The 25,040-nt window shown below is 47.3% G+C and overlaps 2 protein-coding genes across 18 annotated transcripts in view; one reads left to right on the forward strand and one right to left on the reverse strand.

The window, feature by feature from the left end:
• Cdc42bpa (CDC42 binding protein kinase alpha) overlaps positions 1–14,794 on the forward strand; it is a 229,419-nt gene extending 214,625 nt beyond the window's left edge. For 10 of the 16 annotated variants that reach the window (XM_041635351.1, XM_041635352.1, XM_041635353.1 and 7 more), the window contains 4 exons: positions 4,765–4,950; positions 9,006–9,123; positions 10,799–10,956; positions 11,282–14,794. In XM_041635351.1, coding sequence (XP_041491285.1) covers positions 4,765–4,950; positions 9,006–9,123; positions 10,799–10,956; positions 11,282–11,413 — 594 coding nt within the window. In that variant the 3' untranslated portion in view covers positions 11,414–14,794. Of the gene's footprint in view, positions 1–4,764; positions 4,951–9,005; positions 9,124–10,798; positions 10,957–11,281 lie in introns of those variants that run through there. The other 6 variants (XM_041635358.1, XM_041635359.1, XM_041635360.1 and 3 more) reach the window with 2 other exon arrangements.
• A 1,079-nt stretch (positions 14,795–15,873) lies between these two features.
• Coq8a (coenzyme Q8A) overlaps positions 15,874–25,040 on the reverse strand; it is a 29,887-nt gene continuing 20,720 nt past the window's right edge. For both annotated transcript variants that reach the window (XM_041635500.1, XM_041635501.1), the window contains exons 5-15: positions 23,750–23,824; positions 21,039–21,161; positions 19,470–19,555; positions 19,197–19,337; positions 18,735–18,816; positions 18,540–18,633; positions 18,207–18,348; positions 17,916–18,023; positions 17,733–17,798; positions 17,503–17,589; positions 15,874–16,680 (exon numbers count right to left, since the gene is read on the reverse strand). In XM_041635500.1, coding sequence (XP_041491434.1) covers positions 16,393–16,680; positions 17,503–17,589; positions 17,733–17,798; positions 17,916–18,023; positions 18,207–18,348; positions 18,540–18,633; positions 18,735–18,816; positions 19,197–19,337; positions 19,470–19,555; positions 21,039–21,161; positions 23,750–23,824 — 1,292 coding nt within the window. In that variant the 3' untranslated portion in view covers positions 15,874–16,392. The remainder of the gene's footprint in view (positions 16,681–17,502; positions 17,590–17,732; positions 17,799–17,915; positions 18,024–18,206; positions 18,349–18,539; positions 18,634–18,734; positions 18,817–19,196; positions 19,338–19,469; positions 19,556–21,038; positions 21,162–23,749; positions 23,825–25,040) is intronic.

The raw sequence follows: 25,040 nt of genomic DNA on the forward strand, positions 1-25,040 counted from the left end.
GTTTTTCTCTGCAGAAGTCCACATGGGCTTCATCATTCATAGTCACACCTCTCAGCTAACTGTGCAATTAAATCTTGTTCCTTTGCTCCAATTCAAGCATGTTTCCTGGACAATTATATGTAAAAAGAAATATAACATAGGAAGATTGTTGTATTTTAACAACATGAAGATTGCATCCACAGACCCATTATGCTGAGGTTAAAATTACTAGTGGAATTAGCAAATTAGCCAGGCCTGTTTGCTCTTAAAATGTCACCTCTAGCAAGCTACTAAAATGGAGTATGACCCTTTGGTCAGTGGGGATATCAGCTAAATTGGGCAAAGAATTTTAAGAATAATTTCTATCTTATGGCAGTTTCAGAGAGGACTATGAATATTGATCCTAATCTCTTCCTAAGGACATCTGTGCTAATCTCATTAGCAACACCAGTGGTAGAAGCAAGGAGAGAAGTGATAAAATGTGACGTGTAATGCAAACTCTAGTGTGGAAGTTAGGTTATAAAGGGAGCTTTTCGCTTATTTCCTGGGGAGAAAAAAAATGAATCTACATTCATTTTAGCCAAAATACTTGTTGTAAATATCAGAGTCACATGGCCATGCTTTCTTACTGCTTTTTCATCTTATGATGATGATGATGGTGATGATGCCAATGATAGCAGCCATGGCAGTATAAGTCATTACAGTAGCCACCCTTAGGAATCTAGATTTCTGTTAGCTGTGCTGGGTGAATATCAAGTGTGCACAGACGAGATCACGGTGATCTTTATATAGGCCAAGCACATTAGACAGCAGAGCTGCTGTGTTTGTGAGCAGTTCTGCTTCAGCTCCCACCAGGAGTGAGAGCTCAAGGTCTCCTCCCCTCCTAACACTGCTCCACAGTCCTCACTGCTCTTCCACCAGGAGTGAGAGCTCAAGGTCTCCTCCCCTCCTAACACTGCTCCACAGTCCTCACTGCTCTTCCACCAGGAGTGAGAGCTCAAGGTCTCCTCCCCTCCTAACACTGCTCCACAGTCCTCACTGCTCTTCCACCAGGAGTGAGAGCTCAAGGTCTCCTCCCCTCCTAACACTGCTCCACAGTCCTCACTGCTCATGCTCCTGTCTTAGCAGCACACAGCACAGTCCCAAGATCCAAGCCTCTGTTGTTACTGTTCTTGCTATTTCATTTTCCTGCGGGAAAGTTACAGGGCCAAGTACAAAATGTTTTAAGTAGAGAGAATTTCTTTAAATTATAACAAACAGTTAAATGTGACTGTATTCACAGCTTGTATGTGGAAGATCAAGTGCAGTATACTTATTTTCATTGAACTCTTTGAACTTTTGATAGATTTTTTTCATAAATGTGTAGTTAGCATTACTGAGGAGTAGAGAGATAACTAACTTCAGACACATAAATGTATTGCAGACTAGCTTGCCGCTAAATCAATGTTGGTTCAGTAGTAGCAAGGCTTTGACAGGTACCAACCTTTACAATTCAAATGTCAGCTTTCACTGTCACATTCCGCTGCACCCAGAAAGGTTTTACCATATTTTTATGTAAAAATATAGAATCATAGAAATTATAGAAAATTTTCATAGAAATTCTGTTGTACCCCTTACATTGTAATACTTTCCTTAAGGTGAAATAATATCAGGATTTCATGTTACTCTGCTTAGGATTGCACCAGGTGAAGAGTTGTTTCTCCTCGGAAGGTCTTTCCAACCTTCACATACAATGGAGCATGGATTCCAAATTAACAGTTCAAATATTGTAAGAAACCTCAGAGTATCCCCTCAGCTTCACTTCTTTTTGTTTTAAGTTTTTATTCTTGGTTTTGGTTTTGGTATTTGAGTCAGGGTCTTACTGTGTAGCCATGGCTAACCTGAAACTCTCTTTGAAGACCAAGCTGTCTTCAAACTCAAAAGAGACCCAACTGCCTCTGCCTCTTGGGTGCTGGGAACACCACCATGTGCCACCATGTACCACCATGCCCAGCCTAACTGCACTTCTTCCTCCTTTCCCTCCCTTAATACTTCAAAGGAATCTTGTTTGTTTTGAGAGGGAGTATTCCTTAGGTGGCCCTGACTGATCTTGAATTTACTGTGTAGCCTCGGCTAGCCTCAACTTTGAGCCTGTCTCCCCTGCCTCAGCCTTCTAGGTGCAGCAGGTACCAATCACCATACTCACCAGGAAGTTATGTTTGGTTGTTGTTGAAAAGATTTTTTACTATTAACCAAAGCAATTTCAGATGATGTTTGCCACTCATCCTCAAATGGCCCCATCTACGTGACCTTCCATGCTGATTACTGAGATATAATTAGACTGCTTAGTTTTGGGTATTTATTGTCCCCTGATTTTGTTAACTCCACAGCCACCATCCCCAACCCCCACCCCGGATTAACATTAGTCCTTTTTCCCTGCCAGTTCAGTCATTTTAAATGTGTCTTCTATTCCTTTAATTTTTCTTATTATGTAAGATAAACACTATTATAGTTCCAGGAAGATGTACGTTTATGAAGCTGTTTCTTCGTCTGCACATGTAGTAGGCATCAAATATTTCCTGTGTCCAAATTCCTGTTTGTTTCCTGTTATTTCCAGGTGACTTTTCTTTGCTCATTTCACATGCAAAGGATTCCTGACCTAGCTCTCTAAATTCCTCTGTTTAATCACTGACTTTGTGCCTGGGACCATGCGTATCTAGACATAGACACTGTTAAACACCGTAGCACTGTGCATGTCTGTAAGAGTGCTCTCACATGTGACATAGAGCTTGTATTTTAATGCAGTCTCATTTCAGTATGCTCTTTCCACTTGGATGGAATTATGAATCAGCCCTCACCCAAAAAGGATGAATTACATTGATCTAGTATCATATGTAAGAGCTTTCAGGCCCCAAAGCCATGTTACCATCTGTGCAAAGAACATGTACTCCAGATGTTTTCATATCTCGTTGTGTTCGATATAAATCACTGTCATATTCCTGTGAAATACTGAAGACCTTAGAAAGTTTTTTTGTTTTTTTTTTTTTTCGAGACAGGTTTTGGAGCCTGTCCTGGAACTAGCTCTTGTAGACCAGGCTGCTCTCCAGCTCACAGAGATCCGCCTGCCTCTGCCTCCCAAGTGCTGGGATTAAAGGTGTGTGCCACCACCGCCCGGCCTTAGAAAGTTTTGAAAGGATCTTTGGAAGTGTAACTGTTCATTTGTGCCAAATATCCTGAAATAAGATCACTTCTGTCTTAAGTATGGAAAGGGCAGGAAAGGTTGGAACAGTCTCTTTCTTGCCTCTTGGATCAGATTTCTCCCGTTTCTATTCTAGTGAGTGGAGAGAAGAAAAACAAACTAACATAAAGAGTCTTAGAAGATATACTGAATTAGTTTCCTCGAACCTTCTTTACCATTTATCTACCTATGGTTTCTGTTGTTTTTAAGTGGTTGCTAAAAATACAGGAACTGTTTTTCCAACCTAATGTGAGAGTAACTTGTCACCATAGTGTTGGTCACCGTCTCCCTAGCACAGTGCATCATACCTGTTTCTCGGATTCTTAATGGTTCAGCATGCTGAGCTCAGTAGCATCTTTAAGAAGTAATTTTTATTCTTGAACTGGGGGTGCAGTTCAGTGATAAAGTGCTTCCTTGATAGTGTATGCATGAGGGGCTGGGCTCAGTCCATAGCACTTTAGCACCTTCCCCTCCAAAAAGATACTTTTGTTTCTTAAATTCAAAGATGGAGGGAATTGACAGACGGACGGATGGACAGGTGGATGGATGGGTAGAAATAGATAGAGATATAGGTCAGTATTTTTTATTTTTGAAAACAGCCTTAGAAAATACTGATTTTATTCACATTTCTAAAGTAAAAGCACTGTCATATATAGAGAAGCTTTTCTTTTAGGCTTAGGTAAGTCCTGAGCATTTTCTTTTTACCATCTATCTCATGCTTTATTAAGTAAGGCATGCTCTTAAGTTCTTCTTTCAGTCTCCCTATAGTGAAGGGATAGTGTGTTCTGGTAACAGCTGTTCTTCAAGAACTGTAGGAAATGGCTGGCCCACTAAGTGACATTGCCCATGTGTACACTCATAAGTAAATATTTATTAGGAGATAAACATTCTTCTCTTCAGACTTTTTTCTGCAACTCTATTATTATATTATTTGCCTTTTAAAAAAACACACTTGAACATTCAAAGGCAGAATTTTCCCTTGTTGGAAACAAGCTTATTCTTTGGGGTATCTAAATGGAGATGAGCTGGGTTGCTTACAGGCAAACCAGAAATAGTGTAGCCCACAATTCTCACTGTCTTTATTATAGGGAAATAATATCACTAAAAGCCAGGGCATGTCGTAGGCCTATAAATTCAGAACTGGGAAATGGCTATAGAGTCTGAGGAAGTAGGTTTATACCTTTCTAGTTAGAAACAATGTAAGGTTCCCTTGTCCTTTTAGCTGTCTCTTGCTGTTTCTGTACTTAGTGTTTTGTGTAGACTTTTGCAATGCTTTTGTTGTATCACATAAGAAAATCTGAAGATTCTGAAAGCTCCTTGGATCTCTGAAAGCCATGCTGCTACTCACTCAACTGGTAAAATGGGAATGATGTCAAGTGGTCTTTTGGAAATCTGCTGTTTTGAGTAACTGATTACAGAATTTGACTTTCTGAGGTCTGAAAGAATTTTCCTGGGAGTTCTGAGAGAGACACTGCCTTATTCTTTGTGTGCATGTTGTCTGGGGTCACTCACCCTGATCCATTAGCATCACCTTACACCGTTTTTTCCCCCTTCTTTGTTTTTGATAGCCAGGTTTCCCTTATCCATCCCCTCATCACCACTCCGGTCTGATCTCCTCTCCGAGCAACTTTGAGCACATCTATCACATGACTGTCAATTCTGCTCAACAGTTTCTCTCTCCTGATTCCATAAACCCTGAGTACCCCCCGTCCCTGCGCTCTGCCCCTGGTACTCCACACTCCGTGACTCTAAGGGTATGAAGGCTGAGTCTGGGGCTAACCATCGCTAACCTGGTGTGCACTTGCTAACCCCTGAGAGGTGCCTTGGGGAATGGCTGCCCTTTCCTCCTCAGCTGCCAGCTTCAACTACTTTTTTGTCTTCTCCTGTTTACCCTCCTCTTCCTCCTCTTCTCAGTCTGTCTTGTTTCTTCTTCTGGGGGAAATGTGGAGGAGTAAAGGATTCTGTATTAATTCTGAAACAGCTTTAGAGTATGTATCTTTGTGGGAAAGTTTTCCCAGTATGGTGTTTTCCACTCAGTATACCATGTTAAAACAAAAACAGCCCCAGCTGGATCTTTATTCTTTTAAAACAACAGAAAAGGGCTCCCTGAATTTCTGAATTGTTTAACAGCTCTTTACCCTGTAACCACTTGAGTTCAGGGATGAGATTAAGGTCTGCATGGAGTTTATCCATAGACCTACCAGAAGTCTCCGAAGTAATGGTATAAATACTGAGTAAGTAACATAAAAAGTTCTAAAGCTAAAGTCAGTTTTTATAAACCCTTGAGTTGTTGATATGTATTTAATTGCAACCAAGACCCAAGATAAGAAAATTAAAAAAAAAAAAAAGCTGCTACCCCTGAAGAAGTCTGGCACCTGCTGGTCCTTTCATTCATCCTCATACCTTCGTTACCATTGGCCATGCATGACATGGCTGTTAAGCAGAGTGTCTATTTTCTCAATGTGTGCATGTATGCTTCAAAGGAAGTTAGTTTTATGGATATTAAAATATTTTAGTTATATCATGCAAGCTTATTTCTTATAATGCACCCAGGTTAGTAAAATAGTCATAGCAATTTTTTAAATTTGTGATGTAGTTATTTTCCAGTAAGAAAATTAGAGTTTGTATTATCATATTACTTTAAATTATGTTTTAAATGTCACCAACATTAAATTATAATACCAACTGAATGTCTTACTTGTCAGAATTACTGTAATAAAATCAGCCTTAGTTTGCTTGGCAGCAGGAAGCAGGATTCCAAGGACCTTCCTGTGAAAGAAACTGCTTGCCATCAGCCCATCAGTGGGAGTTTGCCCTATTTTTAAGCATAGTTTTAACTAGAAAGTCCAAAAAGTTGTATTTCTTGTTAGGTTATACTGAAATTTGTATCACTTGACTAAATGATTTAGTATTTTAGTTTTCAATCTTAGTTGCTGGCTTATTAGAAGCTTTTTCTCAGTCTTTTGTTCTAGGGTAGGCTGTTTTAGAGAAAAGAACAGCAAACCCCTGAGCTTTGAAGTGCAGCTTGACTCTGGCAGTTCTGTCTCCAAGGAGCCCCTCTTGGCGATGCTGGCTGTGTCTCATAAGTTGTTCCTGTGTGTGCAGATGCTAAGCTGCTGCCTTTGACTCTCTTGGCTTTCTTTTAATTTTTTTTTTAGATAAATAAGGCAAAATATTTTCTTTAAACAAATAACACACAGAATTACATGGACTTTGCAGATCTAATATAGGGACTAAAATAGCAGTGTTGAATTGGGGACTAGTTAACTAGCCAGCTTTCAGCTTAAGGACATTGGGTGATGTCATTTGAATTGTTTTCTGTGACCTTCCCTTGGGCTTGCAGGTGTGTGGGAAAGCCTAGTGCTGCAGACACACCCAGAGCATCACCCTTTTAGGGGGTGTCATAGTCACATGGGAACTGGGAAGTGAGTGTCCCATTCTGGACCTTATTAACAATCAAAAATATTTAGCCACACTCACTACTAGATTTCCTTTTTGCTTTTTTCTTGTTTCTGCCTGATTCTTAGATCTTGTTTAAAATTGTTTGATCTTTGGCATATTGTAGGAGAGACAATTGTGTTAGCGCATGGGTCAACAAAGAAAGAATTAGAAGAACTGGGGGCCTGAATCATGACTCAGTAGGTAAAATATTTGCCACCAAGCCTGACAACAGGGGTTTAATCCCCAGAACCTACAGTGAAGGAGAGCACCAACTCGCAAAAGTTGTCCGTCCTCTGAGCAGCCACAGTGGCATGCACATGCTTACACACTGCATGCAGTCTTTTTAATGCAAGAATTGCTACCATTTTATTAATTAGTTCCCAAAGGATGTTATTCTTTCCAAATTATATAAAGTGTATTCTGTGTCTTTAAAACCTTTATGAACTTTAAATCACAGTATCTTCTATGGAGAGGATCATAATCTGAAATTTGTTAATTGCCAGTTGAATTAATCTAATGCCTGAAGCAGGAAATGAGGGTTGCAGATATAATCCATTCATCTATCCAATAAATATCTTTAGTACCTCTTTTAAGTGCTAGAGCCTGAAGGTTACCACCTGACCTCTGTACATGAACATACACACATACACACACACATACATATAAACATTTAAAAGAAAATGTGGAAAGGAAACAGCAAATTGTTAGTAGAGTCTGGTGAGTTAAGAGAATTTACCAAGGGTTTCAGTATTACCCATATACTCCACCATCTGGGAGTATTTCCTTGACAATAAGAAAAAGCAAACATTTTAATGAACTAATTAGCGCTGGGAAAACTGCTGGTTGGTTAATATATTTTTGATTAGTCTTAGTGGCCTTGACCATCATGAGATTTGCTGAGTGTAGAAACGAGAAAGTGGGAGTGAAGTGACTCGGTGACTGAGGGAGCCTGCTGCCAAGCCTGCCGACCTGAGTTCAGTCCCAGGACCCACATGGTGGATGGAGAGAAACAGCTCCACAGTGTTGTCCCCTGACCTCTGCATATGTATTGGCATGCATGTACCTACATGTACACACACACAATTTTTTAAAGGAGACAAAGGCTCCCAGGTTCTGAAATAAGAAGCTTGGCACTACATAAAGGTCAGGGAAGAAGCGCGTGCTAGCCCTGTCAGACCTGTTTTCTTAACAAATACATTCTTCAGGAAAGTCACAGGCTTTGACATTTGGACTACTTTTTAAAGTAGCTGTTTCTGTGTATATTCCCAGCATCTTGCCTAATACATGTAAGATCCGTGCCCATCCCTTCCAGAAGAATTTTTATATAATTAAAGAGGAGGTTATTGACATTGGTGCTCACAAGTGGGCCATGTGTGTCATTATTAGTTCAGGGCAGTAGAGCCACATAGTGGAACAGGGCAAGTGCCTGACTCCTGCAGATGTGACCACTGTGATTCCCAGAAATCCATGAGGCACATGTTAGCCTCAGTACTGAACACACTAAGGGCTCTATAGTGTAGTCAGGTTGTGCTTTGTTTCTCCTGGCCTCAGCTCACCAGTCCCCAAGCTGCCTCTATCTTTACCTCATGAACAACCAGAGGAGAAGCAACACAGTGAGAGAGAGAAAGAGGGAGAGAGAAAAAGAGAAAGAGAGACTGAGACTAACTATATAGACCCTTTATTTCAGAAAACATTTGCAAGAATTTGGGACCATACCCACACAAGGAGAAAGCTTAGTAAGTGAAGAAAGAAGTTGGTAACATGGCCGTGTGGTTTGCCTACTCTAAAATTTAGAACGTATATCAAGTGTCTACACTCTCTGGACTCTGATGTGCCCCTGCACCCCTTCACCCTTCCTTCTAGCCTGAAGCTCTGAGCAGGACAGTTTCCACTGCTACCCCTGGCACAGATGTTACTCCATTAACAGCTTGCGGTTTCATGGACAGAACTAGAAAGATTCTGAACAACTGGGGCATGGTCATACAAATGACACATGGTGTCAACAAGACACTTTTATCAAGAATATAATTTTAATTGACTCCTCTCTAAATGGGCCTATTTGGGTTTTGTAAGTAAATAATCTCATTTGTAGTCAAAGATGTTTCCATTATCTGCAAATGTCCATGTACTTCTGCACTCCACTCTTAGCTAACCATATAACATTTTCACAACCAAATAACTACTTATTGGTGAGCTTCCTTTCATGTCAGGGCTTCAAAGTCCTAGGTGAGAAAGATTGGGTCCCTGTGCTCCCTACCTGGTTTACCCTGTTCAAGATCACCTTGTGTCTTGAGAATCAGAGAGAAAGGCAGAATGTCTGCACAAGACTGTCTTCCCCACTGAAGACTGTGCCTCTCTTGTGTTCTAGAACCCACGTCCTCAGGAAAGCCGGACAGTATTCAGTGGCTCCGTCAGTATTCCCTCCATCACCAAGTCCCGTCCCGAACCAGGCCGCTCCATGAGTGCCAGCAGTGGCCTGTCTGCACGTAAGTGGTCAGGTGGGAAGGGGCTTTGCCAAGTGATCACAGCGGGGAGGTAAAAGTGGAGCTGAGGAAGTAGGCCACAAAGAAAATGTGTCCCTTGGGACAGATGAGCTGCTTGCCCAGGAACAATTTCCAGCTAGAGTTGATGGGGACCCTTGTCTACCTGAGTGAAAGTGTACATTGATGCTCAGAGTAGCATGCCTAAGTGTATAAGAGTATGTACAGTCTCATAGAGTTGGTTATGGGCTGTAGTCATTCTGTGATGGGGTTATGTACAGACTGTGGCATCAGCCTTGAACATCCAGCAGACACCATCTATATGCTGACATCTGGGACCTCAACAAAGCCTTTCTTCACTCCCAAACCACTGATGGCTGAGAGAAGCTAATTATATTGAATCCACTTTCCTATGGAGAGAACTGGAGACCAAGGAGGGCAAAACAACCTAGTTAAGACACAAAGAGAAGAGGTGTGGAAGGTTTCTGGTTTGGATTTGCTATTCAGAATGAGAAGTTACCAACAGTGATGGCAACTGAACACTTAACTAGGCATTAGGGAAATCAAATAAAAATGACTGCCTTCCATTAGGGATGTATTCCAGGAGACCAAAGACCTATGTCAGAGTAAAGAGTGTACTTCCAGAAGAATTTCCCTCCAAGTAAGAACTGGGCAGGGCCAGTGATTACTTTGGTAACTGGAGGAGAGCGACATGTGCTGTGGGAGTGGTAGTCATCAGGGCCAACAGGATACCTAAGTCAAGAATTTGGGTCAAGCGGATCCGGCAAGGATCTAGGTGCTTGCCGTAGAACCCCCGTCTACAAGCAGCACGGTAGTCTCTGGAAGGGGGCCGTGTGAGGGGCTTAGCCCCAGGGAGGAAGGCCTGTGTGGTATGGAGGACAGTCTAGCAGGTGGGCTTCCACTCAGTGTCTTTCTGAACCCTATGAGCACACGGTTGGTAGTCATAGCTAGGCATGCAGTCATCAAGTGGCATTTTTGTCAGATTCTTAATGTAAAAGGCATTTATAAAATCATCAAAATATTGGAACAATCTGTCTGACACTCGGTAAAAATACTAAGTTTTCTTAAGCAAAAACTAAAAACTGGTGAGGACCATAGAGAACATTTGAATGGGCTCTTAACAATATTCCTCAAGTTTGCAGAGGTTCCTGTCTGCTCTTTTCTTGCTGTCAGTGCTGCTGATCACCCTGCTGTGTGTTCCATCTCTAAGATCAAAGCATTTGGGTACACTGTCAAAGAGACTCACGGCCTGTTTGTTGCTCCTGGGCTGTGTGCGCCTGTTTCCTTTGTTTCCTGTGAGCGTTTCTGAAAGGCAGTGTTTGGGAATGCTTGGCTGGTGCTGTGAGTTCCAGCTAGGCAGAGATGCCCCTTCTGTTAGAAGGCCCAATATGTCTGTAGCATGGTATACTGAGAGAGCCCCATGGAGACACCTAAGGCAGCTAGTGGCAGGTGGCCCTGGAAAGATTTTGTGGGCTCCACATGACCTGGGTCTACTGTCCAAACAGCAGCAGTCCTACAGCCAGAGGGCGACAGAAACAACCTTCAGCACTGGGCTTACTGCTCTATTGGGAGGATGCCTTGTCATCTTGGCAGCCTATTCTCTTCTATATAGGCATGGCCTCTTCCAAGTACATAGCTTTTCTCAAACGGTGTCTTACAGGGTCATCAGCCCAGAATGGCAGTGCGCTAAAGAGGGAATTCTCTGGAGGAAGCTACAACATGAAGCGACAGCCAATGCCCTCTCCCTCAGAGGGCTCTTTATCATCGGGAGGTATGGACCAAGGAAGTGACGCCCCCGCGAGGGACTATGATGGAGAGGTAAATGGGCCATGGATAGCAGCTGCATGCATAAGGCCAGTGCTTTGCCCAGGATGATCCTACCACCTTTACATGTTCCTCTGAAGGGTCAGCAAGGACTGTCACGTGGGTGCAAACCATGGCTTCCCAGAAGCTCTAAGCTTCTGAATGCTTTTTAGTGAAAGGCCCCCGTGCTTGTTATGTGTCCTCTGGTCATCTCACAGAGGGTATGTCTGCTGACAAGAGAGAAGCCCATAGGTGGGAGTGTGGGTACTAGAGGTAGCCTTGGGCAGCAAGTGTCCTTCCTGTTGTCATCCAAGTTTCTCACTAGGGCCTTGTTTTACAGGACTCTGATTCGCCAAGGCATTCCACAGCTTCCAACAGCTCCAACCTGAGCAGTCCCCCAAGCCCTGTTTCACCCCGAAAGACCAAGAGCCTCTCCCTGGAGAGCACAGACCGCGGGAGCTGGGATCCGTGAACCCAGGACCGTGGTGGCCACAGGCAAGGGACTCTGCACCCCGACAACGTGCCTGGCAGCAGCGTCGTCTTCCGCACTGCTGCAATAAGGATTCCTCCGCAGCCAGGCCCGCTTTACCCTCCCCCTCCAGGTAGCTTTGTAGACAGACTGCGCAGACGCAGCGCTAAGAGTAGACAGGTTGTGTTCTCACCGTAGTCCTCACGTAGCGCCCAGCAGCCTCCATGAGCGTCAGCCCGACTGTTGCCAGGAAATAAATCCTCACGACTTAAAACAATGCATATTTTACTACAATACAGAGTTTAAATAAATACATAAATGTAGAAGTTAAATACTGAATGTATATAGTCAAAGAAGCATCTTGTGTTTGATGAAAGATGGATGCGTATATAAGAAAGATCATTTAATTTAAAAAAAAAATGTGTTGTTTCTTGTCTGTTTCCCAGCTAAGTCATATACAGGGTAGAAAGGCCTCAAGTGACATTTGTAAAGAGAGCAGAAGTCAGGTCCCCTCACCCAGCCCCCGTGGTGTCTGTCCTCGAGCTGTGGGCAGGCTACAGTCCTGTGGAAATCTAAGGAATGTTTAGAGATTAGTGCCATGATAGGGTGTGATCTGGACACCACAGTAGCACAGAGACACACTCGCCTGCCTCCCAGGGCATTTTCTCCTTTGGTGATGGATTTGAACATGTCCTCTTATTATATTTTGATATATCGCACAGATGAATGTGAAAGACATTTCTGTCATCTTTTGACCCTTCCCATCATAAAGGGCACAGTCATGGCTTCTGAAGATCATCGAATGGTTTGTGTAGCCTATTTTGTCCTGGCTAAATCCTGTCCCTCCCTAGGTTGCAGTGAGTCTATCTGGACTGGGCACAGCTTCCCAAAGGGGAGCCTGATTGGTTAAGGGTAGTTGTAAACTTCTCCTAAACACTCCTGGGGAAAGGGCTCCTTTCTCCCTACTAAGTCATGTGAAACCTCAGAAGCACGGGCGTGAACAGCCTTGACCAAATATGCCTTCTCACCAGAGGGGACAGTGGGGTCTGTGCATGGGTCCAAGGTGTGCTGGCTGCCATGGATGTCGGCCAGCTTCCACTCTGGATGTCTGCTGCTGTACTTGTCTAAGGAGGCAAGATGGCGACCAGAACTCATCTCTGCCCACGTGTTTCACCAGCTAAGACCACAAAGAAAAGATGAAACTATAATATCGCATGCAAATAAAGAGGCCCTGCCGCTCTTTGTTTTCACCTCTTTTGGGTTGAAAAGCCACTATTTTTCCCCACTTTAAACACATCTAAAATAATTTCCAGATTATTATTAACCTGTCCGGCATGCTGACACTTGGCACAGATTCCTGAGGTGTGCTGCCTTATGGAGGAGGTTACAGTTTCGGGGGGAGGTGGTCAGGGATGGTGATGGAAGCACTTCTGATAGGGTCTGTTTAAACAACAGCTTTGACGTCTAGATTCTCCACTGACTCAGACATGAGTACATTTTGTTTTGGATGGGCCTTGCTTGTTCTAATCTGAATCATTTTGCTTTCGGAAAAGTATATTTGTATGCATCCAAAAATAAGGATTAGATCTTGAGTTTGGTCAGAGCCTTATTATTGTTGTATCTACCTGAACTTGGTAGTTTGCCTTGATAGAACTGGTCCCCTCCCCTCTGCCCACACCCTTCCCTCTCCTTCCCAAGCAGAACACTGACAGGACTCCACCCTGAGCCTTTGGTTTGTAGCTTTGACAACCAGTTGTGGACTTTTGTTGCCTACAGGTGCTTGTTTGTAAAAGGGCCCTTTTTGAGTCCCACCCAAGCTCTACCCCATGGTACCCTGTGGACTGGGGATTTCCCACTGCAGTCCTGGCCCAGAATGGGGTGGGGTTCTCCTAATAACTGCTGTCTTACTGGACTTACCCCAGCCTTACATGAAGAGTATTCCATTAGAAGCTGTGGAGGAGGAGGAACGATGATGGACAGGTTTCCAGGAGCCAGAAACAAAGCTTCCTCAGAGCAGTGGACAACAGACCAGAGCAAAGGCCTGTGGCCCTGCTTGAGATCACTCTCCCTACCCCGTGAAAGTGTACAGCAGCAGGAATTGATCTCTTAAGTGGAAAAAAATGGCATCAAAGCCATTTCTGACATAGTGTCTATGGGTTAGTACTTGGTGCTATGTCCAGCCTGTTTGCTATTTATTGGCCCTTGAATTCTGGCTAATTTGTTAAGTGTGGGTTTTAGGTGGGTATACAAATGTATTACATTTTTGTTTTGTTTTGTTGCCAAAAACAAGCCTTCCTGACAATGATTGCTAAAGCAGGCTTCACTTAAAATACATGTGCACACTCCCTGTGCTTAGCCATTTGCGTTCTTTCCCAGTGAGCACAGCTTTGAGACTGAGGGGGATAACTACAAATGGCCTCTTTGGCTTTCCAGTGATTTCCTGTAGCCAAGCTTAAAGGGAGTGTCTGAAATTCCTATCATTCCCACCAGCCCTTCCTTTAGCCTCTTCTCTTTCACGTTAAACTCCTGCCATTTGTTGTTACCTAGTAATCACATTTATTTCTAAGCAAGCTAGCCAACTTGTGTGGAACCTCAGGTATCATTAAAGAAAAGCCAGAGCAGAGGGACAGATGTCCTCTCCCAGACGCAACAGCCCACAAGCAGCCTTGGCAGTGACCACAAATTGAATTCTGCCAGCTCAATAGACCTAGCTGACACCCCTTCCCCACCCTGCCCCTGCCACCACCACACAGGAGTGCTGCAGGGCATACTTTGTCCGAACCACCGGCCCTTTCCAGTCTGTCTCACTTCATCCTCAGTGGCTCATTCCTTTAGTGTTTGCAAGTTCAGAGTGCCCTCTCCTCTGGAGCCCTGCTGCAGTCAGTGTGTCTGCTGCCAGCCGCATCACATCCTCCTGTCCTAGGGACAGCTTACACAGCCTACTGCAGTTTAGGAGACTGCCACCAGTCAGCCTCCATGCCATCAAAAGCAAAATGACCTGCCTTTTTATTTGACAGTATAATATCATTTATTTTAATTTTTTTAGGATTATTTTTCTCACTGTAATATTATTGTACAGTTTTGCATGGCCTGGGTGTAATCATTTTTGTTTAGACTATGATGCTGACCAGTGTGTGTGTGGAAGGGAAGGCACTGCTTTGGCCTCTTATTACTCATTTGGTTTGGTTTCATCCTTTGATGTCTTAGGGAACTTCCTGAGAGAGTGTCTGCTACCAACTATGACGTGGATTCTTTTGCACAGAATTATTTAAGGTGGAATAGTCAAAACTGTAACAAAAAAATTCTCACCAATATTTTATGTTGGTGTCACCTAATTAACCAGACTTTGATGTACTGCAATAAAATAAGAAACTGTTAGGATGAGTATTTTGTCTTTTTTTTTCTCTATGTAAAGAGTATAAGGACTTCCTGGCTTGCTGGTCCCTCCTCCGGGCCTCTTCTTTATATACCCAGAGGACACAGGTCAGTTCATCCCTTGATTAAAAAATCCAGGACTTTTTAAGTTGCCCTCAGGGCTCAGGTAAGAATGCCTGCAAGTGTTCAGCTCTTTTCCTATAATAAGAATGTCTCAGTCATTGATTAAGATTCAAGGTTGTCTGTAGTATAGAGCTGGAAGCAACTTGATTGCACCTGTGGTAAGCAGTCGCTTAGAAACACTGGATCCATGTTCTGGTGCATTAGAATGATGAAGCTTGCACACAGGTAAGGCTGGGTGAAATCTTACCAAGAATGCCAAAACTGCAACTGAAGTCACTCAGACCTCTCGTAGACATTGGGACTCTTGCAGATGCACAAGTCACTGGGGGCCTCAAAGGCAGCATCTGCGGAGACCAGGACTTGGCCAACCTTCCAGAGAAATGGTCTGTGCCACATGGACGAGAACACCACTTTCCAGGAAAGGAAAGCTTCTTAAAAGGCACAGTGGGCCGTTTGTTGCAGAGGTGATAGTCAGGTCCCTAGTCAGGACAGACTTAGCATGAAGTTTAAGTGCACACTGTTTCTGTCCCAAGTCCTAGTCCCACTTCTTAGTGCCTGCTGTTCTATAGTCACTAAACCCAGAAGCTTGTTTTCTCTAAAATACCTGGTGGCTCAAACTTATGGTCCTAATTACTTGGGAGGCTAAGCAAGAGGATTACAAATTCAAGGCCTGCCTGAGTAATTTATTGAGATCCTGTCTCAAAAGTAAAAGGGCTGAGGGTCCAGCTCAGTGGTAGACCATTCATTTCACGTCTATAAGGCGTTGGGCTCAACCCCCAGTGCCAATGAAGCCCTGAGGTCAGAGACATGAACGCAAAGAAATTCTTAATGGTGGCCTATATTGCCACATTCTGTCCTTACCAAGAGCAACAGATGTTCTGGATCACAGACCTTTATAGGTAAAGCCCACTACCCAATGGGGCCACCTCATTCCCAGGATTCCCAGAACACATAGGAAATAGTAGTCCCCGACACACTTCTTTATTGAACAAAAGGGTGTGAATGTGATTACAAGACGTACAAACAAACAGAGCCTGTGCTGATCCCCGGTGCTGGCTACTACCTACCTCTCCTGGAACATGCTGGAGCCTGTGCTCCTCCAGTGACAGCCCTGCTTTGCTCTTGAGAAGGCTAGGGTGGCTGCCCTACTGTCCTGAGCTAGCGCCAGGCCACAGGCTGGGGTGGCAAAGGGCAGGGACACAACCTCACCCAGAAACACACGAAGCTTCATTCTACATGGCCAACTAGACCCCAAAGGTAGCTAGGCCGGCTTTAATCTTACTCTGCTGTGTGCCTGTGGACATCACAGCAGGGAGGAGACAGCAGAAGACGCCTGCCTTTTTGGCTAGACAGTACAGAAGTAAGAGTGAGGTCTCTGCTCACTTCCTACATGTGGAGGCTGTGGATCCTGCTCAACATCCTCCCTCTGCTTGACTGAGCCTGAAGGAGGGCACGGCCCCTAGTTAGCTTGGCCCATGGCTAGCCTACTGCAGTCCAGACTTCATCCTGAAGTAGTTACTGTAGGCTTCCTCAAACATAGCCTTGCAGGGGAAGCGGGCCTTCAGCTTGGAACAGATGAGGAAAGAACCACCCATCTTGCGGTGTAGAGAGTAGGTCTCCTCCGGTGGAGGGATGAGGCGGTGCTTCAGCATGATGGGGATCAGGTTATGGATCTTCTCAGTGGTGCTCTGCGTGCCGAAATCAAAGGGCTCTTCTGAAGCAAAGGCTTCCCCCAGGATGAGGATGGCATCCAGGTGGGCATCCTCCATGGCCTACATCAAGAGGAAGGACAGAGGTGACTAGGTCAGAAGCCCCAGCCCCAGGTCCTATCATAGTTTCCAATCTTAGAACCAAGTTTTCAGGCTGAAGGACATCAGAGAAGTGGTGACAGAATGGTTTTGGTTTTAATCAAACAATGGTAATAGGTTCGCCAAACCTCAAGAACCAGGCAGACACAAGACTCACTAACCCCCATGTGAGACAAGGGGGAGTGCAGAGCCGGCACTCCTCGGTATTCATTTCTGTCTACAAAGTTAACTACAGATCCCGCAGAGTAGGCAGGGCCCAGCCACCATAAGGGCATTGTGGGAACCTGCCTAGTTCCTAGCCACAGCAGTAGTCACCTGCCAGGCGCAGGATGCATGAGAAGAAACTGTCACCAGCAGGGCACTGAAGGGACGGGGCACCCAGGTGGGGACAAATCAGGGTTGCACACAGGAAGCAGGAGGTCAGCTTGGAATGTACTCCCACCCTGATGGTGCACTCCTACCAGAGGGTATGCACCCAGGGCAGAGAGGCTCAGCTCCCTGGTGGTTGCTGGGTGAGGAGGCTCTAAAGGCCGGGGTACTCTGCCCACTCAGGCAAGTCATCCCCTGCCTCTTAGCAGCCAGGGTGGGCAGGTGACACGAAGTGGTACACCTTAAGCCAAACAGTTCTGCTCGAGCCTACATACTTCCTAGAGAGTGCTGAGTTTTCAGAATGCTGGGCATGAGGAGGCCTCCAAGAGCCAGCTGGTGCTTAGGTACCGAGGAAAGACAGCCATGTCCACAGGGAGCTGGGCCTGGCCTCCCAGTGAGTCTGAGTGGTTTGCTCACCTTGACCTCATAGCCAGTGAGGAATTTCATCTCTATGGATTTCTTCAGCACTGCCTCCCTGTCCTGGTCAGCTGCAGCCCGGATGACCTGGGTAGAACAGAGAGGCTTCTGCCCTACCACGACCCTCTCATGTGCCTGCCAACCCTTGGCCTGGGATCCACACTTTCAGTCCCCAGCACTGACTCTTAGTCTCTGCAGTGCACAGGCCAAGGCCCCATTCCCGGTCTTACCTGAATGTAGAGGTCAGTGAAGGATCGGTCATATTCCCGAGTTGCCCCAAAGTCCAGGAGAGCCACCTGCAGATGGAGATACAACACTGTTCTGTCCTACTCTTGTGAGCACAGAGCAGAGAGAAGAGGAGCCCTGCAGGTCAGGTCTCCCGAGATGTCATGTGAGGCTCAGCTGGAGCTTACCTTGTGCTGCTGAGGGTCATAAAAGAAATTGGACCAGTTGGGGTCAGTCTGCATGACATGGAACTCAAACAGCTCCCTCAGGCACAGCACCAAAATGTTGTAGCAGATCTGGGGACAGGGTAGGAACCTGGGTCAGGCTGCACAGACTGCCTAGTGACGCACAAGTCTTTGCCTCCTGAATCCCACCCTAAAGATGCAGTCATCACCCCCTTGTCCAACCTCCCCAGGAAGGGCTTAGGGTCTCTGTTCACACTATTAGGTTCTCAGCACAACAGTTCAGCTTGAGCGCACCTCATTCCGGACTTCCTGGCTCAGCCCTTCTGCCTGGTCCAAGGGGAAGCCTGTTATTAGCTCGGTGGTCAGCACATGGGGACTGCATAGCTCATCCACAATCTCAGGCACATAGAAGAAGGGGTGGTCCTTCAGCAGCTCCCTGTGTAGAGGGGGAGCTCACAGCCAGTCTGGACCTCCACAGCCCCCAAGTGGAGAGCCCTCTCGGGAAATCTACTCTAAGTGGGGAGGATGTAGCCACAACCTGGCTCCAAGACCACCCATCCTTAAATACAGAGGAGCCTGTCCACACCAGTGCCCCCCATCCTCCTGGGGGCCCCAAAAGAGCCATACCTGAACTTCTTGGCATAGGCAGCTTCCCGCTGGTAGTCACACTCAAGGGCAAGCTCCCGCCTCAGTACATCAATCAGGTGCTCAGGGAACAGGCCTGTGCAGGAAAGGGTATGACGTAGAACGGGGCTCTGTAGGACTATCCCCTGGCATTTCCAGAGCCCAACCCCCCACCTCATGCCTGTAGCCCAGCCTGACCTTCTGGAAGCATGTTACTCATGTTCAGCACAGCCATGAGGTTGTTGACGTCACTATTAATGCTCTGAGCCACACCAGGGTACTGAAAAGAGGGAAGGGAGGTACGTGGGGAGGCAGTAGAGCATGCTGTCCCTGCCCATTAGCTTCCCGGCCATTTGTGGCCAGATCCCTGAATGAAAGAGCCGAGACTAAACAAGGTTGCCATGACCCTACCTAGCTCCACCCTGCTCTCCATTTCTCCTTATTCTGCCCCCGGAAAAAGCCACTGGTTCCAGCACAGTCCCTAAAGCTCATCCTGCACTGAGACTGCTGGGAAAAGCTTCATCCCCTGACTCTTCACCTAGCAAACTTTGCCTAGCCCCAGGTGCTAAGGACAGAGAGCCAGTGTCTCAGGAGACATGGAAAAAGCCCCACCCTCTGAAATCTTGTGAGGACAGGCACACACCACACAGAGCCATCTACCTGGATCTTCATGGCCACCTCACGGCCACCCTTCATGCGGGCCAGGTGCACCTGCCCTATGGAGGCAGCCGCAAAGGGCCGCTCCTCAAAGTACTCCAGCTTGTCCCTCCACTGGGGGCCCAGGTCATTGTTGAGGGTTTTCTGGAAAGAGGCCATGGAAGACAGGAGCACAACCTGGTTATCTAGGGTACCCTGATATATACCCAACTTGGTCCTTAGATCCCCAGGATCGAGTTCTACTTCCCCACCCCACACCCCTCCTGCAAACCTCACCGTCATCTGCTTCAGTGGCATGAAGTCGGCACTCTGCCGAACCCGCTCAAAGATCTTGGCCAGGTGAGGGTTGATGAAGGCATCATCTAGAAGACAAGGGAGGTCAGAGTGGGGCTTCCATTAGAGGGACACACACAGGCCAATAGGACTGCCCAGGTACCACTGACAGTGTGGCCTCCTGGGTAGGGCCTTCCCTCACTCTGGGACCTGAAGCTCAGACACAGTGACAGACCCAGCCTCAGCTTCCTCCTGGCACGCTGACTCCAGACTGGGACTCTAGGTGGGGCAGGGGAGTCTTTTGTGCTGGAATGGGCACTAGTAAAGGCCAACCAATTCAAGACACAAGCCTTTGTAGACAGCTCACAGGAGCTTCCCATTCCACCCCCACACCTGCCCCCAGAAGAGCAGACAGGAGGCCTGAACTTATCTCTAAGACCTGAGAGGGAAGCAACGTTTTTATAACTAAGAAAATTTACATTGCCATAATCTGACAGACCACTTTGCTGTGCACTTCCTGCTTGCCTTATACTGCACAGACTACACGAACACATCTGTGGGTGGTTTAAATGAGAATGGTCCCAAAGGCTCATATACTGGAAAACTTGGTCCCCAGTTGATGGAGCTGTTTGGGCAGAATTAGGAGATGTGTCACTGGGGGTGAGCTCTGAGGTGTCGGAAACCATGCCATTCCCAGTTAGCGCTCTCCCTCCCTCTCTACACATGCACCAGTGCTGTGTCTGCCTGCCACGTTCCCCGCCGTGATGCTTATGGACTCTAACCTCTGAAACTGTGCTTCCAATAAACTTTCTCCTCCTAAGTCGCCTTAGTAATGGTGACATTATAGCAATAAACAAGTGACTACGACCGTTTCTTCCCTCCCCATGCGCTTGTTTCTCAAAAGACCTGTGAGGGCTGACAGCGGCAGGGCACACACACAGGTCCTCCCGTGTCTCACCAGTCTGCATCCTGCTTGCTTTTGGCCCTGTAGCACAGCTCCTGACCCTAGTAGCCAACTGAGTTTTTCTTCATTCCAGACACCGAACCACACCGGGTATGGTCTGAGCATCACTGGGCTTCAAGTATGTACTATCCACACACCTTCCAGAAAGCCTCTGCCCAGCTACGTGACCCTTAGGCAGCACCCAACATCAACACAACCCTGAGAGTTGAACCAGGTCAAGGCAGCAAGCTCAACTTGCTTGCTCTCACACCTTCCCATTCAGAGCCATCAGGGAGCCCAGGACTTCTCCCAGTGCAGCTCCTCCCCCTCACTCTGCCAACCCCGTCTTCTCTCTCTAAGGTCACACACTGGTCCACTAGCTCCCAGTGACCAACACAGCAGGGTGGCAGGGCCAGGCTGCCATGCTGAAATTAAAGACAACCCCTTGAGTTTCTCAAAATACCCACCCAGAGGCAAGAAATAGTCCTGGCTTCTACTGAAGATGATGTAGATCTCCCCATGTCCCAGGACTGCCACAGCAGATCTGGTTCCCACACCTCCCCACTATACCTTCCACCATCCACCCAACTCGGTGTCTGTGGCAGTGCAGGGTTGAGCCCTCCACTCACCCTGGATGCTCAGCATCTGGCCCAGCTTCAGAGCTGCCCCGCGCACCTTGCACAGTGTACTCACAATACGCTCAGCATTCGCCTCTGACAGGAAGGGGCTAGAATCCAGCACGGCCTTCTTTCCTGAGGGACAGAAGGGGTCAACACAGATTCAGAGTTTAGGAAGGATGCCTGGGCACAGATGCTCGGGCAATATACACAATTGTTACATGTCCACAGAAACGGCAAGAACATTTTAAGTCCTTATGCACATCCTCCACAGCCCTTGAAGGCCAGGAAGGCCTCCCCTGCCAGTGCGGCAAGCCTGGCAGGAGGGCCAGGAGACTCCTTAGCAGCATCCAGAAGACAACAGCCAAGCTTCCACCCTATCAGTCCTGGCTGCAGGGTCTCTGGAGCACCAGTGGGTTGTGCACTGGCCACATGGGTCCTAGCTGCAGTAAGAACTCCATCCTCCAGTGTCAAGGACAGCACGGTCCTTGGGCATTTTCTCCCCTCTGCCCCACAGCTTGGCACGTCCAGCTGGCTCACAGACAACCCCTTCCAGTACACGGGGGTGGCGGCAGTTGGGTGATGACTCTGGGGAGCTGACAGTGCCAAAGGAATTCTGCTGCCAGCCAGCATCAGTGTGGCCAAAGAGTATCACCGCGCCTGCCCACATACCAAATGACCTGTGACAAGGTAGGAACAGGTCCAAACAGGGGTCTAAGCTGCCATGTACCTCTGTCCTTAGCAGCCCCTTGACATTCAGGAGTGCTTTGCTATCTTCCGTGAGCTGTTAGATCAGAGAAGCCCTCCTCAGCACCTGGCAGCCTCTTCAGCACATAGCCACAGGCTGGGAAGGCCAGGGGAGAGTACATAACAGCTGCCCTTACTAGACACAGCCCAGCTTGCCTGACAAGTCAGAGAGCAGGGCTTCCACGGCAAGGGGAATGTATAGAGCCCTCAATTGGTCAGCTCCAGGGACAGACATGGTGAGGGCTTGGGCTCACTCCTTGGTGGAGAGGTCAAGATATGCAGGGTAGGAGGGTCACTCCACAGAAATCTGGGCTGCCCCAAGGCCTACCCACAACCATGAAGTAGGACCAATCAGGATCCAAGGCCTACCCACAACCATGAAGTAGGACCAATCAGGATAACTGAGCCTAAAAGGGAGCCTGGCAACAGCAGAAGGCAGAGCCAAGAGTGAGGCAGCTCTCCTCTGTTCTCACCAGTCCCTGGGATATGAGAGGGAGGAAACACAGGCAAGGCCACTAATCCCAGTGCAAAGGAAACTCCCTCCCCTCAGCTGAGTCCCCACCTCTTGGTACATGGAGATAGTGTTTGGCCCCACTGGGCTCTCCCAGGCATCTCCTCTACAATGTGGACTGATCCTCAGACTAGAGGCATGTCTCCTACCCAGAACTGCCTGGGCCACCCAGGATAATCCAGAAACGTGGTGGTATACACAATGCAAGACATGGCCTCCAGGGCTAGCCTGGACGGCATCCTCAAGGTCAAGACATGCTAGGTATATTAGGAAGCCAGGGGAGGTCGGGATCTGCCCATGGCCACTTATCCTGACAGAAGCCTCTGGACCTACTGGCAGGGTTAATGTGATCTAAGCCACAATCACCACAGTCCCTAAAAAAAGACACCAGCTAGGCCCTTGGAGCCAGGATGGCCCCTTCTCCACTTAGATGAAGTAGGGTGGAAAGCAGACAGCAGGGGGTGCTGGCTCTTGGAAAGGCTGGCTTCTCATCCAGAGAAACACAAGCTTCACACCCCCAAGTACTTCAGCACCAGCACTAAAAATACCCATGCTAAATCCCGTTCCCAGGTCCTTTCCAAGGTCATACAAGGTGTCCATCCTAGGACTGGACCTGGGGGACATGCCTGTGCCCTCTTTCCAGAAGAGAGAAGCCCATGTGGAGTACTGCCTGGGAAGCTGGTAGGAACATGGACAGTGGGTATCATGAATCCCGATAGGGATGAGATCCCTGAGGAACCTTGATGAGACTACAGTCCTTGAGTAGGACCAGGGCAAAGAGTGCTCAGCCCTAACCCCCTAATGGCCCTGCTGGGTGAACTCCCAGGCATCTCCCCTCAGAGAGGGGTTCATATGGCATCCTATGGCTCCTTTCCCATCCAGTATCCCAGCATCAAGAAAGCCCTAGGTTTTGTGGGCCTGAATACAGAACATCCCTAGATTGGCGTTGCAGGCAAGCCTGGCAGACCTGTTACTGGGAGGCAGAAATGGTAAATGATAAATGGTATGACCTTTGTCTCAGTCTCCGTGGGTCGTAGTCAACAAGGCGGGGGGCACGGTGGTCCTGTCCCAGATGCCCACATCCCTAACCCACAGGGAAGGAGGGAGTTCTGTGCATCTGACTTAGTTCAGAAGCTCCTGGGGAGCAGGGCAGGAAGGGTGGGTACGCAGGTGCGCAGTGGGTATGAAGGTGCATTGCTGGGGGTGGCATTGGGGGTGGGCAGCCGAGGAGCCAGAGGGGCTGGGCGATGAGCTGCAGATGAGGGGAAAACAACCTCCAATGCTCCGACTCTCAAGCAAGTCACTCAACCCCAGAAACACCGTCTGCATGAACTCAAGCTCCTGAGAGGGGTTCCTGCAGCTGGGACATGAGGTAGGCCCTGGTGGCTGACGTTCCTGGAGCAGAGGTGGGCTGGAGCCTAGAACTGCTAAGGCCATCCACCCTTCTACACAGGACCCTGCTCACCTGTGGAGTTCTCGGAACGCAGGCTCTTCTTGGCAACTTCAGCCAGTGCTCCAAAGCCCAGACCTACAGCCAGACCTGGCAGGACGAGAAAAAGCAGATGTTTGAGTGGCTGGGACCACCCAGCCTCCAAGCCTGGTCAGAAGCAGACAGATACTACAGCGTACTGGGCCTTGCTGGGTGCTTCACCATCCTGAAGTGGGGTAAGTAAGGAGGACACACACAGGTGGTTCTAGAAGAACTGAGCTCGGGACAAGCACTTCCCATGAGGCTGCACCTCTCTCCACGATCACCTTTGACAACTCACACACTCACGGGAGCACAGACAGACTCCACGCTGAAAGGGAACAGGACGAAAAGGAAGATGGCAATACTACCATAGACTTCAAGTCTGCAAGAGGGTCCGCAGCCTTGAAATTTCTAACCTTTCACTGTTGCAACATAAAACAGCTAGCAGTAAAAGCTGGGGCGTTCCACAGCAGCACGGACACGGGGTGTCCCAGCTGAAGCCCACAGAACAGACCCGCCCCACGTACACTCCCATGCTGGCAGCATTGGCAAACTGAAAACAGTAGCCTTGGGCCCTGCCATCCCTCCCTGGCAGGCACTACTAAATCTAAGCGGAGAACCTGGGAGTCTATCTTAGACTCACACCTTCCTTGGAGCTCCCTTCTCAAGGCTGTCCAGGACAGGCACACCACTCAGAGACACGGCGGGGTGTGGTGGTTCCCCAGCCTCTCTACAATAATAACTCATTAAAGAAAAAAAATGGATTTACTGAAAAACTTATGAAAAAATTAAAGTGGGCACAACCACACATGCCTGTTATCCCAGCATTAGGAGGCAGAGGCAGGAGGTCAGCCACAGATGAAGGCCAGCTGGGGATATAAAGCAAATTCCAAGATATTCAGGGGCATATAAAAAAACCCCACAAATAAGTAATTTTTAAAATGCATTTTAATTTAAAGCTAATTCTTTTACACATTTAGTAATGTATTTTATCTGCCACTAGGTGGAAGTGCACGCTCTACTGTGCCCGCTCCAACAACAAACAGCTCCTACCTCAGAGGTCTAAGAATAAAGGTGGAAAGTGCCCATACCATCCGGTCCATGGCGCAAGACCACCTGCCCACCCTAAACAATCAAGCCAGAGGTGACAGAAGTCGTCTCATGTAGCTACATGTTATGATTTTACATTTTCTGGTAGCCCATTTTAAAAAGGTAGGCATGGGGGCTGGAGAGATGGCTCAGCGGTTAAGAGCACTGCCTGCTCTTCCAAAGGTCCTGAGTTCAA

This window comes from Microtus oregoni, unplaced genomic scaffold, assembly GCF_018167655.1.
Source record: "Microtus oregoni isolate MIOR12 unplaced genomic scaffold, Mior012 000047F_ref0000412, whole genome shotgun sequence".
Classification (NCBI taxonomy): Eukaryota; Metazoa; Chordata; class Mammalia; order Rodentia; family Cricetidae; genus Microtus; species Microtus oregoni.